General features: G+C 41.8%; 2 protein-coding genes and 1 pseudogene across 5 annotated transcripts in view; all 3 read right to left on the bottom strand.

Annotated features, from left to right (window-relative positions):
* LOC125286799 (protocadherin alpha-C2-like) overlaps positions 1 to 12,459 on the bottom strand; it is a 176,173-nt gene extending 163,714 nt beyond the window's left edge. Inside the window, exons 1-2 of one of the 4 annotated variants that reach the window (XM_048232106.1) lie at positions 9,880 to 12,459; positions 9,305 to 9,660 (exon numbers count right to left, since the gene is read on the bottom strand). In XM_048232106.1, the coding sequence (XP_048088063.1) occupies positions 9,640 to 9,660; positions 9,880 to 12,234 (2,376 nt within the window). In that variant the 5' untranslated portion in view covers positions 12,235 to 12,459 and the 3' untranslated portion in view covers positions 9,305 to 9,639. Of the gene's footprint in view, positions 1 to 655; positions 3,829 to 6,914; positions 9,826 to 9,879 lie in introns of those variants that run through there. The other 3 variants (XM_048232100.1, XM_048232096.1, XM_048232095.1) reach the window with 3 other exon arrangements.
* Positions 5,153 to 6,865, bottom strand: LOC125286809 (protocadherin gamma-A11-like). The gene has a single exon (XM_048232113.1). It carries the CDS (start codon positions 6,207 to 6,209, stop codon positions 5,244 to 5,246), a length of 966 nt encoding a protein of 321 aa, XP_048088070.1. The 5' UTR covers positions 6,210 to 6,865; the 3' UTR covers positions 5,153 to 5,243.
* A 587-nt stretch (positions 12,460 to 13,046) lies between the features above and the next one.
* On the bottom strand, positions 13,047 to 16,273 carry LOC125286276 (annotated as a pseudogene).
* Positions 16,274 to 19,122: the final 2,849 nt, after the last annotated feature.

Here is a 19,122-nt window from a genome sequence, read left to right as displayed (position 1 = left end):
AGTCCACCAGTACTCCCACCATCGCCTTTGTTTTCTGTCTTCCATCACAAAAATACAGCTAATTCATCTGACGTTAACGGACGTAACGTTCTCCTTCAATTTAGAAGAGTAAAGCAATATATCCAGTAAGACATACCATTTCAAGTTCGGATAGCCGAGTGGAGCATATAATAGCCTACCTAGCTAGGCAACACTGATGCGACCCTGCACATCTCTCTCTCTCAGAGCTGCACAAAGAGCTCTTACGTACCAGAGGGCAGGGCTTAGTCTCAAAACTCCTTCCTTGTGTAACACTGACATCGCCTGGTGCCCCATTGGCATTATTATAAGACAATAATAGGCTATGTGTATTGAAATCATTTCACTAAGAATCACCGTCCAGACTTTCATATCACTGTGAGATGCAGTTCACAGATTTATCATTAACTTTTATCAACCATAATATTATACACATCACGCAACCACGAATGATATAACCTTAACTTGTCTAAGATAAATTGCATGAACATGGATTTACTTATATGTCGCATAGCACTAGCCATCGCACTTTTGTTATTATGACATATGCAAATCCTGCAAAAAGAAAAACATGATTGTGACAAAAGATTAAAATGGCCCTAGCTAGAATTATTGAAAAAATATAATCGTCTCTTACCTCACGACACGTCCCCCCTCTATGATCCGGTAACACGAGGGTATTCCCGTTGCTTCCCGGAACAATCGCGGAGCCGATGCTCATTCTAGGACCAACTAGCATATACCTTTTGTCTCCAGATCTGTACTGGATGCTGTGGCACAATGTTCCATCGTAATTTGTGTCTTGTAAGTACTTGGAATTGTAGTCTGTGCGTTTTGAGCATTGCATGACGATTAAAGTAATTACACTAATTAGAAAAAGGGCTGAGACTGACACTAAGGTGATTATCAAGTAAAATGTCACATTAGTCTCATCTTCGTCTTTTACTGCGCTCTTCATATCAGACGCTGCAAACGCCTCTTTTGGCTCCACAAGCTTTATTTTCAAAGTCGCTGTTGCTGAAAGTGAAACGTTTCCATTGTCTTTGACCAGTATGAGCAGTTTATGCTCCGCATCGTCTGTTTCCGTGAATGGACGGAGGGTCCTTATTTGTCCTGTGTAGCGGTCCAACCCAAAAAGAGTGTGGTCTGTAACTTCTTGAAGAGTAAAAAGTAGCCAGCCGTTGTAACCAATGTCAGAGTCGTACGCTCTGACTTTAGTCACTAAGTAGCCTGCATTGACATTGCGTGGAATCTCCTCCACGCCCTCAGCGGAGCCGTTACTGCTGACTGGAGCAAGTATTACCGGTGTGTTATCGTTCTGATCTAGTATGAACACGTTAACTGTCACATTACTACTAAGAGAAGGTGTTCCGGAATCCTTGGCAATCACGTGGAATTGGAACGTCTTCACTGTTTCAAAGTCAAAGCTTTTCAGCGCATGGATATTCCCGGTATCAGAATTAATGTTCAGGAAAGATGTCAGGTCATTTTGTGAACCATTGCCTCTTGCTATTTGATAAGAGATTAAAGCGTTTTCATTAGCATCTTTATCTGACGCGCTGACAGAGAAAATGGATGCGCCAGGAACATTATTTTCCGCTAAATACAGGTAAAGCGGATTCTGGGGGAATTCTGGACTGTTGTCATTAACATCTGACAATTGTACATGAAGAGTTTTGAATGAGGAGAGAGGTGGGTGCCCAAGGTCTGTGGCTGAGACAGTAATATCATAGTGTGACACGGCCTCTCTATCCAGCTGTCCTTTTGTTACAAGTGAATACAAATTATCTTGCCCTGAATGTTTCAATTCAAAAGGTATATTATCTGATATGCGACACACTACTTTGCCATTATCACCAGAGTCTTTATCTACAACGCTAATAAGTGAAATTACATTTCCTGGTTTGGTACTTTCAGAGACCATGTTAGAGAGAGATGTAACTTCAATCTCTGGCATATTGTCATTTACATCTTTTATTTTTATTATAACTCTGCAATCAGTAGTCATTGGAGGTGTTCCCTTGTCAGTAGCCTGGACATTGAAACGGTATACCTCGTTTTCCTCAAAGTCAATCGGACCTTTTACTTGAATTTCTCCAGTGATGCTGTCTAAAGTGAATAAATCTTTTACCATTGTTTTCAAAGATCGCCCCAAAGTATATTCAACCTCTCCATTCGGACCTTCATCAGCATCAGTCGAATTGATTACAATTACAACTGTTCCAAACGGAGCGTTTTCTTGAATTGTTGCAGAATACACTTCCTGACTAAATACAGGTCTGTTGTCATTTATGTCGAGGACGGCAACTGAGACGTTTAAAGTTCCGGATTTTGGAGGATTCCCACCGTCCACGGCTGTCACATGCAAAATGTGTTTAGCAGATTTCTCTCTATCCAAAGTTTTTTCCAAGACCAAAAACAAGACTTTTCCTTCATCTTCGTTATCTTTCAGCTGCAACTGAAAGTAATCATTGTGACTTAACTTATACAGACGAACATAATTGACCCCAGCGTCTGGGTCTCTTGCCAGTGGTAGTTCGAAGCGTGCACCGGGAAGAGTATTCTCGGAAATTTCTAAATGGAGATTATGTTCAGAGAATGACGGGGAATTGTCATTAACATCGGTGATCTCAACTCCTACATAATGTATCTCGAGAGGATTTTCAACAACGGTTTTTAGGTTTATCAGGCAAGCCGTGGTAGCATCACACAGCTCCTCTCTGTCAATATGCTTGTCCACATATAACGCGCCATTGTTCTGATTTACCTGAAACAGAGCAACATCGGATCCGGAGACAATACGAAATCTTCTCTCTTTCAAAACACCAACATCAAGACCCAAATCCTTTGCAATATTCCCAACGATAGATCCTATTCGGACGTTTTCCGGAATTGAATATCTTATCTGCGCAAAAGCATGACCCCGAAAACACAGAATCAAAGAGAGACGTAGAGCAATCCACCACCACTCCCGCCTGGGTCTTTGTCCTCCGTTTCCCATTGTGGTGTAGTTGTGTCCGATTAGTATATCGAAAAAGAACGCATTGCTTCTTAGAAAGGATAGTTATACCCAGACTATTAAATATGCCATTCTCTGTTAGCGACCAAGTTATATTATGGTGCGAATACCATCGGTCCTCTTGTGCAAACGTCAAGCTAATGTGTTACGTCAAATAGAATGAAAAGAGCTCTCGTGACTGTGAGAGGGCTGGGCTTATTTTGCAGACCTTTCTCTGTGTCATACTGACACCATCTGGTACACATGAGCTATGTCAATGATCCGCATTAAATACACATTTCTAATTCACTTTAATTCAATCATTCAGCTCATTTTTTGAACAACATGCGCATATTCTTATTTTACTGAAGCAGTCTTACAGACTGACAGTATCTCCAAATCTCGAAACCATATTCAGACAAATGCACAGACACATACGTTATTCGATGGTATCTCAACCTCTCACATAAGAACATGAGTTGTATCCATCGTAACAGCAGCTGCATTGTTTCAGCACCGTGGCCAGCGCACCACTCGTAACTGCATGAAATGGGTAACTGCAATCTGCTAATTTGTTTTCTTAGAGACAAAAACTCGTGCGCAAAATTGCGTGACAATGTAATAGCAAAACAAAATAGGTTCCACACCATGCAAAAGCTTGTGTAACATTGCTGAATAAAAACTACCATCAGAGACACTAAGTTGAAAGTAGCATAATCTTCAAAAGCTGCATAATCACGCCATAGCACCCCTTAGCGCATCAAATGACCGTAATCATGACATAAACTGTGATGGAAACTATGATTTGTAATGCTTGCAGCAGTGCTTACCTCTTCAGAAGCCCTCCTTCTGCGATCGGGTACAACTAGAGTATTCCCATTGCTGCCGGGAACTATAGTAGAACCGATACTCATTCTGGGTCCAACCAGCATGTATCTTTTATCTCCAGATCTGTACTGGATGCTGTGGCACAGCGTGCCGTCATAGTTTGTGTCTTGTAAATACTTTGATGAGTGATCTGTAGACTTTGAACATTGCATGGCAACTAGCACGATGATGCTTATAAGAAAGAGGGTTGAAACCGCAGCAAGGGTTATGATTAAGTAAAACGTGATTCCGTTTTCTTCGTCATCTTTTACAATACTGTTAATATCAGAGGCAGCAAAAGCCTCTTTAGGTTCGACAACTTTGATGATCACAGTCGCCTTGGCTGAGAGTGACACGTTTCCATTGTCTTTGACAAGTACAACGAGTTTATGTTCTGATTCGTCTGTTTCTGTGAATGAGCGAAGAGTTCTTATTTGTCCAGTGTAACGATCCAGACCAAACAGCGTGTGATCAGAAACTTCGTGAAGAGAAAATAGTAGCCATCCATTGTATCCAATGTCTGCGTCATAGGCCCGTATTTTAGTCACCACATGCCCTGCGTGCGCATTTCGAGGAATTTCTTCCACACCCTCGGCGGATCCGTTAGCACTGACTGGAGATAAGATCACGGGAGCATTGTCATTTTCATCTAGAACAAATACGTTCACAGTAATGTTATTGCTAAGGGCGGGAGTTCCGGAGTCCGTGGCAATCACGTGGAATTTGAACTTCTTAATAGTTTCAAAGTCAAAACTTTTCAGTGCATGGACACTTCCAGTTTCAGAGTTGATGTTAAGAAAAGATGACTGATCATTTTGTGTTCCTTCACCTCGGACAATATGATAGACAATTGCTGCATTTTCATTCAAATCTTTATCTGATGCACTAACAGATAAAATAGATGCTCCAGGTGAGTTGTTTTCTCGCAAATATAACTCAAGTGGATTCTCAGCAAACTCGGGTCTGTTATCATTCACATCTGAAACTTCTATAGTCAAAGTTTCTGTTGTTGAAAGAGGCGGTTGACCTAAATCTGTCGCTGTTATAGTAATATCATAGTGAGATTCAAGTTCACGATCTAACCTCTGCTTGATTACTAAAGAGTACATATTGTTCTGTACAGATGGTTTCAACTCAAAAGGCAAGTTTTCTAAAATATGACAATCTACTTTTCCATTGACGCCAGAGTCTTTGTCTGTTACACTAATAAGAGAAATGACCGTCCCGGGTTTTGAATCTTCCGAAACTAAGTTAGAGAGTGATGTCACCTCTATTTCCGGTTTATTATCGTTCAAGTCTACAATTGTGATGATAACCTTGCAGTCGCTATCCATAGAAGGTTGGCCTTTATCAGATGCCCTTATACTAAGTCTGTACATTGCATTTTTTCAAAGTCTACTTTGCCTTTAACTCGTATCTCGCCTGTAACTTTATCTAGTTGAAACATATCTTGTATTTTATGTTTGACCACTCTGCCAAAGCTATATTCCACCTGCCCGTTTACACCATCGTCTAAATCAGTTGCATTGACAGTAGTGACAATAGTTCCATTAGTGGCATTCTCTTCAAGGGTGACTGAGTATGTCTCTTGACTGCAAACCGGGCGATTGTCATTTATATCTAAGACTGTAACAGTAATATTAAGAGTACCAGATTTAGGTGGATTTCCACCGTCTAGTGCAGTCAGTAATAATATGTGTTTGTCACTTTTCTCCCTGTCCAGAGTTTTTTTTAATACCAAATGTGGACTCTTATCCCCATAACCACTGTCACTTAACTCTAAATCGAAATTGTCGTTTGGATTTAATTTATAGTAACGCACCGAATTGATACCTACATCAAGATCCCGAGCTGTTTGCAGTTCAAAGCGTCTCCCTGTGATCGTATTTTCTGCCAGCTCTAAAAATTGCTCTTTTTCGTGGAAAGATGGGAAATTATCGTTCACATCTGTAATTTCAACTGTCACATAATGTATCTCTAGAGGGTTTTCTACCACTATTTTCAGGTTTATCGAACAAGCGCCACTGTCATCACATAGTTCCTCTCGGTCAACAGTATTGTCCACATATAATACGCCAGTGTTCTGATTTACCTGGAAAAGAGCTTCCTTGGAGCCAGAGACGATACGAAATCGTCTGTTCATCAAAGAACTGACATCCAGACCCAAATCACTAGCAACGTTGCCCACAACTGAGCCCGCTTTTGCTTCCTCTTGAATGGAGTATTTTATCTGTGCCGACACACGGTCTCTAAAACAGAGCAGCAACGAGAAATGCAACGCCATCCACCAGTCGTCCCATCTGCGCCTTTGTCCTCTTTTCTCCATCGCCAAGAGACAAAAATAAGCCTTTTCAAACGGAATTTATGAACTAATTCACACAGATGATGAAAGAAAATGTTCCGAATTCTGATGTATGTTGCTCAATAGTGTTTCACTCCTCATTTCATTGTTTTCACGATTCCCCCCAGCCACACAACCCGCTCGTGTCCATCGTTTTGTGTCGAACGAAATACCCTGTATGCAATAGAAGGGGCAGGGCCAAATCTTGAAAGCAAATCTCCTATGGTGTAATACTGACACCGTGAGGTGTATAACTAGCTTTGTGTGCACAATGCTGTTGCAAGAAAGACTGCTTAGCTTGGTTTGATATTTACAAAATATATTTAGGGGACAACGAAATCACGAGGCATCTCAATTGCATGAAGTCGTTACAAGGTAGTAGACCTACTTGCATAATGCATAATGATGAAATATAGTTCTGCCGATGTCTATTCTTATGAACACAAATACCAACGTCACCACCTTCACCCTCTCCTCACCATGAACTGCTCTCTAAACATTGCCCCCTCTCCTGGGCCAGGTAACTCCAGCAGGCTTAGTAGTAGTAAAACAGACTAACAAACAGGCAGTCCGATATGACACGATATTACGCATGGCCATAATCATTTTAATTAATTCCATTTTCATTATATTAATATTTTAAGTGTGAGTGGACAACAGTAAATTTCATAATGTTTTAACATGACTTACCTCTTCAGAGGTTCTTCTTCCACGATTGGGAACAACTAGCGTGTTACCATTGCTACCTGGAACTATAGTAGATCCAATACTCATTCTTGGCCCAACCAGCATGTACCGTTTATCTCCAGATCTGTACTGAATGCTGTGGCACAGGGTCCCGTCATAGTTTGTGTCTTGTAAATATTTTGAGGAATAGTCTGTTGATTTGGAGCACTGCATAGCTATCAGCACTGTTATACTGATGAGGAAAAGCGCAGAGACTGATCCCAATGTAATAATTAAATAAAAAGTCACGCTGCTTTCCTCCTCGTCATCCACCGCGTTTTTAACATCAGACGCTGCAAAAGCCTCTTTAGGCTCTACGACATTAACAATCACGGTGGCTGTGGCGGAAAGTGAAACATTCCCGTTGTCTTTTACTAAAATAATAAGTTTATGTTGTGGCTCATCCGACTCCATAAATAACCGAAGGGTCCGAATCTGTCCAGTATAGCGGTCCAAACCAAACAGAGTATGATCTGTCACTTCCTGAACTGAAAACAGTAGCCAACCGTTGTATCCGATATCTGAGTCATAGGCGCGAATTTTAGTCACCAAATGTCCAGGGTTCACATTGCGTGGTATTTCCTCAATCCCCTCAGCTGACCCGTTCGCGCTGACTGGAGAAAGGATCACAGGTGCGTTGTCGTTCTGATCTAGAATATAAACTTTGACCGTGACATTGCTGCTCAGCGATGGAGCGCCAGAATCCGTGGCGACTACTTGGAACTGGAATGTTTTCACTGTTTCGAAATCAAAACTTTTCAGTGCATGAATATGTCCATTTTCTGAATTAATATTCAGGAAAGAAGTCATATCAGTCTGCGTTCCGTTGCCCCGAACAATTTGGTATGTTATGGCAGAGTTTTCATTTAGGTCTTTGTCAGTGGCACTCACAGAGAATATTGAGGCTCCTGGTGCGTTGTTTTCCATTAGATAAAGTTCTAGAGGATTCTGAGAAAATTCTGGGTAGTTATCATTCACATCTGAGATGTCCACAGTCAATGATTTTAACGTGGACAGTGGCGGCTGACCAGCATCTGTGGCTGTTATTGTTATTTCATATGACGATGTGTGTTCTCTGTCTAATGTACTTTTGGTCACTAAAGAATACATGCTATCTTTGAAGGATGGTTTTAACTCAAAAGGCAAGCCATCGGACAGAGTGCACCTAACTTTACCATTTTCTGCAGAGTCTTTGTCCGAAACACTTATGAGAAATATAACAGTACCTGGTTTAGAATCTTCCGGAACTACGTTAGACAGTGATGTTACGTCTATCACTGGTTTATTGTCATTAACGTCAGTCACCTTTATGACAACCTTGCAGTTAGTTGTTTTAGGGGGTTGTCCTTTATCGGATGCTATAACATCAGCCCTGTATATTTCCGTGTCCTCGAAATCCACACTACCCTTGATGGTGATTTCGCCCGTTTCTTTATCCAAGTCAAATGTGTCGTACACTTTTCTTTTGAGACTTTTTACAAAAGAATATACAACATCACCGTTCAGACCCCCATCCATATCTGTCGCGTTGACTTTAAGTACTAGAGAGTTAACTGCAATATTTTCTGGTATGGTTACAGAATATGCGTCTTTATCGAATACAGGTCTGTTATCGTTGTTATCCAACACTACTATAGTTATGTTCATGCTACCTGATCTCGGTGGATTTCCTCCGTCTACTGCAGTTAGTATTAAATTATGTTTGGATTGATGCTCTCTGTCCAGGGCAGTTCTCAACTTTAAAAATGGCATTTTAGCATCTTCTCCGTTGTCCCTTAGCTCAAGTTGAAAGTAATTAGTTTGACTCAGTTTATAAAAACGGACTGAGTTTTGCCCATGATCAGGATCGCGTGCAGGATGCAACTGAAAATCCTCGCCTGGAGCTGTCAGTTCAGCTATCTCAAAATTCTGTTCTGACTCCGGGAACAACGGGGAGTGATCATTTACATCGGTTACTTCGACCTCTACATAATGAATTTCCAGAGGATTTTCAACAACAATTTTCAAATTAACGACGCAGCTCAAACTGCCATCACACAGCTCCTCTCTGTCGATTTTCCTAAGCACGTTTAGAGCTCCATTGTTTTGATTTACCTGGAAACGAGCGTCCTCGGATCCAGAGACTATACGGAACTGTCTCTCCGCCAATGTACTGACGTCGAGGCCCAAATCTTTAGCAACATTTCCAACAACGAAGCCGTCTTTTACTTCCTCTGGAATAGCGTACCTTATCTGCGCCAATGTATGCTGCCAGAAGCACAGCAACAATAAAATCCGCAAAGCAACGCACCAGTGTAGCCACCTGCGCCTTTGTCCTCGGTATTCCATCGTCAATGAAATTGTATATTCCAAAGATCAGCGTGAATCAGGCACCAGGTCTTCACAAATAATCAAACTCCAGCTTAAAGATCATTCCATATCAACTATTTATGCCATGGTGATTTCAAGAAAACCATCGCAGCCTGCACATCCTTTCAAGAAGGACATACCCAGTTATTATGCCAAACAGCCAGAACAACGTCCTCAATGCAAAGGAAGGGGATGGCTTACACACTAAACCATTTCTTTGTATAATACTGACACCGTCTGGCGCAGACGATCATTTGGTCTAACCACATCAAGGGCTTTCTCTTTCAAACGCATACACGTATTCCCACGTCCTTTTTCTTTTCATAACTTTTATAAATGACTAGGGCTGTCTTTCAGATAGCTGTAAGGAAAATTGAAAAGGTCTATTTGTAAAATCCAGGTAACATAAGTAATAATATTCAAACTTAGAAGTTTTTCAGCACCACGGACAGCTCAATAACCACAATGACAGTACATTATTTTTGTCCTTTAACTACTTGCTCATTCACTGATTTTTTTAAAATATATATCCCATGACGGAAAATTACGAACTGAAATTAAACATTAGACCAGCCCTTACCTCACCAGATGCTCTCCTCCTGCGATCAGGTACAACCAGAGTATTCCCATTGCTGCCTGGAACTATAGTAGAACCGATACTCATTCTGGGCCCAACCAGCATGTATCTTTTATCTCCAGATCTGTACTGGATGCTGTGGCATAGAGTTCCATCATAGTTTGTATCTTGCAAGTACTTGGAGGAATAGTCTGTAGTTTTGGAGCACTGCATTATAATCAAGACTATGATACTAATGAGAAATAATGTTGATACCGATCCTAAAGTAATGATCAGGTAGAATGTAACGCTATTTTCCTCGTCGTCTTTAATTACACTATTGACATCAGATGCAGCAAAAGCCTCTTTGGGCTCCACAACATTGATGAGAACTGTTGCTGTTGCAGAGAGTGACACGTTCCCATTGTCTTTCACAAGTATGACCAGTTTATGGCGCGAGTCATCTGTCTCTGTGAATGCACGGAGAGTTCTTATCTGTCCAGTGTAGCGGTCCAACCCAAATAGTGTGTGATCACTGACTTCTTGAAATGAAAAAAGCAGCCAGCCGTTGTACCCAATATCAGCATCATAGGCCCTCACTTTAGTGACCAGATAGCCTGCGTTCACGTTCCGCGGAATTTCCTCCATGGCCTCTGCTGATCCGTTCGTGTTTACAGGTGATATGATAACAGGTGCGTTGTCGTTTTGATCCAAGATAAAAACATGAACTGTGACATTACTACTGAGAGATGGCATTCCTGAGTCTGAGGCGCCCACCTGGAACTTGAACGTTTTAGCAGTTTCAAAGTCAAAACTCTTTAGGGCATGTATGTTTCCATTCTCAGAATTAATGTTGAGGAAAGAAGTCACATCATTTTGCATGCCTTCACTTCTAATTATATTGTAAGAGATAACAGCATTTTCATTCAAGTCCTTGTCATGGGCGCTAACAGAGAATATAGATGCACCTGGAGAGTTGTTTTCCGCTAAATAAAGTTCAAGAGGATTTTGAGAAAACTCCGGACTGTTGTCGTTTATATCGGAAACTTCTATGTGTAGTGTTTTAACCGTAGAAAGAGGTGGTTTGCCCAAATCTGTTGCCGTTAATGTGATATCGTAGTTTGATACACGTTCTCTGTCCAAGCGCTCCTTTGTTATTAGAGAATACATGTTGTCTTGTACAGACGGTTTTAGTTCAAATGGGGCACCGTCATCTAAGCTGCACAAAACCTTACCGTTAACTCCAGAATCTTTATCAGTGATGCTAATAAGGGAAATAACAGTTCCAGGCTTTGAATCTTCAGATACCCTGTTAGAGAGTGATGTCACTTCTATCTGTGGTTCATTATCATTTTTGTCTAAAATCTTTATAATGACACTACAGTCGACAGTCATTGGAGGCTGTCCCTTATCAGAGGCCAAAATGCCTAGTGTGTAAACATCAGTTTCCTCAAAATCAATCATTCCTTTAACTTTAATTTCGCCACTGTTGCTGTCTAACTGAAAAGCCTCATACACTTTCTGGTGCAAGTTATTACCAAGGGTATATACCACTTCACCATTTGCGCCTTCGTCAACATCTGTCGCATTTACCCTAATAACGATGGTCCCAACAGATACATTTTCTGGCAATTCGGTTGTGTAAACCTCTTGCTGAAACACAGGGCGGTTGTCATTAATATCTAGAACTTTCACAGTCACATTCAGAGTGCCTGATCTGGGGGGATTACCACCATCGACGGCGGTCAGGAGTAACTTATGTTTGCTCTGCTGTTCCCTGTCAAGTAATTTCCGCAAAATCAAAAATGGAATTTTTTCGTGTCCCCTGTCTCGTATTTCTAGATCGAAATGGTCATTGTGGCTTAATTTGTAAGCTTTAACTGAATTCATTCCAGCGTCTGGATCACGAGCTGCGTTCAGCTGAAAACGAGCGCCTGGAAGAGTGTGCTCTGCAATCTCAAGAAGCAGCTCTTTTTCTGGGAATTTCGGTGAATGATCATTTACATCCGTAATCTCAACAGCTACATAATGAATCTCCAACGGATTTTCCACCACTATTTTCAGATTGATCAAACATGCAGCGTTAACATCACATATCTTCTCTCTGTCGATATTTTTGTGAACATATAGGACGCCATTGTTCTGGTTTACCTGGAAAAGACTGTCCTCGGATCCAGATACTATGCGGAAACGTCTCCCAGATAAAGTACTGACATCAAGTCCCAAATCCTTGGCAATATTTCCAACAACGGACTCTTCTTTCACTTCCTCCGGAATAGAGTAGCGTATTTGTGCAGAAGTTGGCTCGCCGTAAAGCAGAAAAGGCACGAACGCAAACCAACAGTATTCCCATCTGTGCCTTTGTCCGCGGTCTCCCATCGTTACTGAGGTGCCTTTGGCGAAGGTTCTACATCAAAATACCGCATTCGCACTTACAGTTTGCCTCTGGTTTCACGTTTAGTGTATTATTTAGATAACGACAAATCCCACAGAGAAGCAGGCTACCCATTAGACGACGGACCGACTGCTCACCTCTCGGTGGTTCAGAACAATACCCAGCGCGTATGACATGGGGCAGGGCTGAATGTTTACACCGTTGCCTTGTGCAATACTGACACCATCTGGTGCAGGGAATCTATATCAAGAATCACACACTCGCACACACATCGCGCACGCACTTACACTCACACACATGTTCAACATGCAAATACTGTAAAACACTGCGTAAAACTTAATATATGGACGCACGAAAGTGACCGCGGATATCCCGAGTACCAGGCTATGCAAATGTATTCAACAAGGCTTATTACCTAGCTAAAACCTCTCTTTCCGATTGGCAGAGAATAGCTAACTCCATTATGAACATCATAAACATACACATCTCTCTCGGGTACACATTAACAGAGAGAGAATAGAATATGTAGGTCGATGTAAAATAGACGGAGAGAGACGAAAAACATTTACCATCTCGCAAGGAAAAAAATACGATTGAATCAAAGCGTCTAACACTATATTGAGACTGATTAGGTGCACCATATCACCAGAAGCAGAGTATGACTGGACATGCCGAACAGGTTTCAATGCCTTATCGTGCATTTGCAAATGATACATTTCCATCACATAATTCTAACAATGCAGAATGTGCGTAAAGACAGGAATTTGTACAATTCATGACCCCATGACAGTAAGTATCAACACAGCACGGTATGAATGGGATCTGCCCTTACCTCTCCAGACGCTCTCCTCCTTCGATCAGGTACAACCAAAGTATTTCCATTGCTGCCAGGAACTATAGTAGAGCCAATACTCATCCTGGGTCCAACCAGCATGTATCTTTTATCACCAGATCTGTACTGGATGCTGTGGCATAGAGTTCCATCATAGTTTGTATCTTGTAAGTACTTTGAGGAATAGTCAGTGGGTTTTGAGCACTGCATTATAATCAAGACTATGATACTGATCAGAAAAGAGAGTTGACACCGATCCTAAAGTAATGATCAGGTAGAATGTAACGCTATTTTCCTCGTCATCTTTAATTACACTATTGACATCGGATGCTGCAAAAGCCTCTTTGGGCTCTACCACGTTAACAATCACAGTTGCTGTAGCTGAGAGCGAAACGTTCCCATTGTCTTTTACTAATATGATGAGTTTGTGCCGAGCATCGTCAGTCTCTGTGAATAAACGCAGAGTTCGTATCTGTCCTGTATAGCGGTCCAAGCCAAAGATAGTATGGTCACTAACTTCCAAAAGTGAAAAGAGTAACCAGCCGTTGTATCCTATATCAGCATCATAGGCCCTCACTTTAGTGACCAGATAGCCTGCGTTCACGTTCCGCGGAATTTCCTCCACGGTCTCTGCTGATCCGTTCGTGTTTACAGGTGATATGATAACAGGTGCGTTGTCGTTTTGATCCAAGATAAAACATGAACTGTGACATTACTACTGAGTGATGGCGTTCCTGAGTCTGAAGCGCCCACCTGGAACTTGAACGTTTTGGCAGTTTCAAAGTCAAAAACTTTAGTGCATGTATGTTTCCATTCGCAGAATTAATATTGAGGAAAGATGTCATATCATTTTGCATGCCTTCGCCTCTGATTATATGATACGAGATAACAGCATTTTCATTCAAGTCTTTGTCATGGGCGCTGACAGAAAATATAGATGCACCTGGAGAGTTGTTTTCCACTAAATAAAGTTCAAGAGGATTCTGAGAAAATTCCGGCCTGTTGTCATTCACATCTGAAACGTCTATGTGCATTGTTTTAACAGTAGAAAGTGGTGGTTGGCCCGAATCCGTTGCCGTCAATTTGATATCATAGTTTGATATACTTTCCCTGTCTAAGCGCTCTTTTGTTATTAGAGAATACATATTGTCTTGTACAGATGGTTTCAGTTCAAATGGCGCACTGTCATCTAAGCTGCACAAAACTTTACCGTTAACTCCAGAATCTTTATCAGTGATGCTAATAAGGGAAATAACAGTTCCAGGCTTTGAATCTTCAGATACCCTGTTAGAGAGTGATGTCACTTCTATCTGTGGTTCATTATCATTTTTGTCTAAAATCTTTATAATGACACTACAGTCGACAGTCATTGGAGGCTGTCCCTTATCAGAGGCCAAAATGCCTAGTGTGTAAACATCAGTTTCCTCAAAATCAATCATTCCTTTAACTTTAATTTCGCCACTGTTGCTGTCTAACTGAAAAGCCTCATACACTTTCTGGTGCAAGTTATTACCAAGGGTATATACCACTTCACCATTTGCGCCTTCGTCAACATCTGTCGCATTTACCCTAATAACGATGGTCCCAACAGATACATTTTCTGGCAATTCGGTTGTGTAAACCTCTTGCTGAAACACAGGGCGGTTGTCATTAATATCTAGAACTTTCACAGTCACATTCAGAGTGCCTGATCTGGGGGGATTACCACCATCGACGGCGGTCAGGAGTAACTTATGTTTGCTCTGCTGTTCCCTGTCAAGTAATTTCCGCAAAATCAAAATGGAATTTTTCGTGTCCCCTGTCTCGTATTTCTAGATCGAAATGGTCATTGTGGCTTAATTTGTAAGCTTTAACTGAATTCATTCCAGCGTCTGGATCACGAGCTGCGTTCAGCTGAAAACGAGCGCCTGGAAGAGTGTGCTCTGCAATCTCAAGAAGCAGCTCTTTTTCTGGGAATTTCGGTGAATGATCATTTACATCCGTAATCTCAACAGCTACATAATGAATCTCCAACGGATTTTCCACCACTATTTTCAGATTGATCAAACATGCAGCGTTAACATCACATATCTTCTCTCTGTCGATATTTTTGTGAACATATAGGACGCCATTGTTCTGGTTTACCTGGAAAAGACTGTCCTCGGATCCAGATACTATGCGGAAACGTCTCCCAGATAAAGTACTGACATCAAGTCCCAAATCCTTGGCAATATTTCCAACAACGGACTCTTCTTTCACTTCCTCCGGAATAGAGTAGCGTATTTGTGCAGAAGTTGGCTCGCCGTAAAGCAGAAAGCACACGAACGCAAACCAACAGTATTCCCATCTGTGCCTTTGTCCGCGGTCTCCCATCGTTACTGAGGTGCCTTTGGCGAAGGTTCTACATCAAAATACCGCATTCGCACTTACAGTTTGCCTCTGGTTTCACGTTTAGTGTATTATTTAGATAACGACAAATCCCACAGAGAAGCAGGCTACCCATTAGACGACGGACCGACTGCTCACCTCTCGGTGGTTCAGAACAATACCCAGCGCGTATGACATGGGGCAGGGCTGAATGTTTACACCGTTGCCTTGTGCAATACTGACACCATCTGGTACAGGGAATCTATATCAAGAATCACACACTCGCACACACATCGCGCACGCACTTACACTCACACACATGTTCAACATGCAAATACTGTAAAACACTGCGTAAAACTTAATATATGGACGCACGAAAGTGACCGCGGATATCCCGAGTACCAGGCTATGCAAATGTATTCAACAAGGCTTATTACCTAGCTAAAACCTCTCTTTCCGATTGGCAGAGAATAGCTAACTCCATTATGAACATCATAAACATACACATCTCTCTCGGGTACACATTAACAGAGAGAGAATAGAATATGTAGGTCGATGTAAAATAGACGGAGAGAGACGAAAAACATTTACCATCTCGCAAGGAAAAAATACGATTGAATCAAAGCGTCTAACACTATATTGAGACTGATTAGGTGCACCATATCACCAGAAGCAGAGTATGACTGGACATGCCGAACAGGTTTCAATGCCTTATCGTGCATTTGCAAAATGATACATTTCCATCACATAATTCTAACAATGCAGAATGTGCGTAAAGACAGGAATTTGTACAATTCATGACCCCATGACAGTAAGTATCAACACAGCACGGTATGAATGGGATCTGCCCTTACCTCTCCAGACGCTCTCCTCCTGCGATCAGGTACAACCAAAGTATTTCCATTGCTGCCGGGAACTATAGTAGAACCGATACTCATTCTGGGCCCAACCAGCATGTATCTTTTATCACCAGATCTGTACTGGATGCTGTGGCACAGAGTTCCATCATAGTTCGTATCTTGTAAGTACTTGGAGGAATAGTCCGTAGATTTTGAGCACTGCATTATAATCAAGACTATGATACTGATCAGAAATAGAGTTGACACCGATCCTAAAGTAATGATCAGGTAGAATGTAACGCTATTTTCCTCGTCATCTTTAATTACACTATTGACATCAGATGCCGCAAAAGCCTCTTTGGGCTCCACAACATTGATGAGAACTGTTGCTGTTGCAGAGAGTGACACGTTCCCATTGTCTTTCACAAGTATGACCAGTTTATGGCGCGAGTCATCTGTCTCTGTGAATGCACGGAGAGTTCTTATCTGTCCAGTGTAGCGGTCCAACCCAAAGAGTGTGTGATCACTGACTTCTTGAAATGAAAACAGAAGCCAGCCGTTGTATCCAACATCTGCATCATAGGCCCTCACTTTAGTGACCAGATAGCCTGCGTTCACGTTCCGCGGAATTTCCTCCACGGTCTCTGCTGATCCGTTCGTGTTTACAGGTGATATGATAACAGGTGCGTTGTCGTTTTGATCCAAGATAAAAACATGAACTGTGACATTACTACTGAGTGATGGCGTTCCTGAGTCTGAAGCGCCCACCTGGAACTTGAACGTTTTGGCAGTTTCAAAGTCAAAGCTCTTTAGTGCATGTATGTTTCCATTCGCAGAATTAATATTGAGGAAAGATGTCATATCATTTTGCATGCCTTCGCCTCTGATTATATGATACGAGATAACAGCATTTTCATTCAAGTCTTTGTCATGGGCGCTGACAGAAAATATAGATGCACCTGGAGAGTTGTTTTCCACTAAATAAAGTTCAAGAGGATTCTGAGAAAATTCCGGCCTGTTGTCATTCACATCTGAAACGTCTATGTGCATTGTTTTAACAGTAGAAAGTGGTGGTTGGCCCGAATCCGTTGCCGTCAATTTGATATCATAGTTTGATATACTTTCCCTGTCTAAGCGCTCTTTTGTTATTAGAGAATACATATTGTCTTGTACAGATGGTTTCAGTTCAAATGGCGCACTGTCATCTAAGCTGCACAAAACTTTACCGTTAACTCCGGAATCTTTATCAGTGATACTAATAAGGGAAATGACAGTTCCTGGTTTTGAATCTTCAGATACCCTGTTAGAGAGTGATGTCACTTCTATCTGAGGCTCATTATCATTTATGTCTAATATTTTTATAATAACCCTACAGTCGACTGTCATTGGAGGCTGGCCTTTATCAGAGGCCAAAATGTCCAGTCTATAAACATCAGTTTCTTCAAAATCAATCGCTCCTTTAACTTTAATTTCACCACTGTTGCCATCTAATTGAAAAGCCTCATACACTTTCTGGTTCAACTTCTTGCCAAGGGTATACACCACTTCACCGTTTACGCCTTCATCCAAATCCGTCGCATTTACTGTGATTACAATAGTCCCAACAGGTACATTTTCTGGTAAATTAGTCGTGTAAACTTCCTGCTGAAACACAGGTCGGTTGTCGTTATTATCTAGAACGGTTATCGTGATGTTCATAATTCCTGATCTGGAGGGGCTGCCTCCGTCAACAGCGGTCAGGAATAACGTATGTTTTCTCTGCTGCTCTCTGTCAAGTAATTTCCGTAAAATCAAAAAGGGGATTTTTTCGTCACCTCTATCTCGTATTTCTAAATCGAAGTGGTCATTATGGCTTAATTTGTAAGCTTTAACTGAATTTATTCCTGCGTCTGGATCGCGAGCTGCGTCTAACTGGAAACGCGCTCCGGGAAGGGTGCTCTCAGCGATCTCAAGAAGCAGCTCTTTTTCTGGGAATTTCGGTGAATGGTCGTTGACATCCGTAATCTCAACTCCTACATGATGAATTTCTAAAGGATTTTCCACCACTATTTTCAGGTTGATCAAACATGCGGCGTTAACATCACACAGTTTCTCTCTGTCGATATGTTTGTGAACATATAGGACGCCATTGTTCTGGTTTACCTGGAAAAGACTGTCCTCTGATCCAGATACTATGCGGAAACGCCTCCCAGTTAAGGTACTGACATCAAGACCCAAATCCTTGGCAATATTTCCAACGACGGACCCTTCTTTCACTTCCTCCGGAATAGAGTAGCGTATTTGTGCAGAAGCCTGCTCGCCGAAAAGCAGGAGCCAAGGCAACAAAACGAAGGCAAACCAGCAGTATTCCCATCTGTGCCTTTGTCCGCGGTCTCCCATCGTTACTGAAGTGGCTCTGATGAACGTTCTACATCAAAATAGTATATATGCACTTATAGTTTGCAATTGGGCTCACTTTTAAAGTACATCATATTCATTAGATAAGCGATAAATCCCACGGAGAAGCAGGTTACCCATTAGACGACAGACCGACTGTTCCTCTCGACGGTTTAGACAACAATACCCAGCGCGTATGATATGGGGCAGGGCTGAAAGATTACTCGGTTGCCTTGTGCAATACTGACACCATCTGGTGCAGGGAAACTTCATCTAGAGGCGCACACATGCACCAACCTGATCTCACAGAGCACACGCCGCGCCCGCGTACACACACTCTTCTTCAACGTGTAAATACTGTGTTAAACTGAATGTTTGGAGAGAGGGGGGGCATATCCACCAATAGAGAACAGAACATGTCGGTCTATGAAAAATAGACGAAGAGGGAGGGCAAAAAAACGTTTTTCTATCTCGCTAAA

This window comes from Alosa alosa, chromosome 21 (assembly GCF_017589495.1).
Source record: "Alosa alosa isolate M-15738 ecotype Scorff River chromosome 21, AALO_Geno_1.1, whole genome shotgun sequence".
Taxonomy (NCBI): domain Eukaryota; kingdom Metazoa; phylum Chordata; class Actinopteri; order Clupeiformes; family Clupeidae; genus Alosa; species Alosa alosa.
This window is presented reverse-complemented; position numbering and strand designations above follow the sequence as displayed.

Excerpts from the sequence above, each read along its gene's own strand:
- LOC125286809 (XM_048232113.1), bottom strand. The coding sequence starts at position 6,209 with ATGGAGAAAAGAGGACAAAGGCGCAGATGGGACGACTGGTGGATGGCG.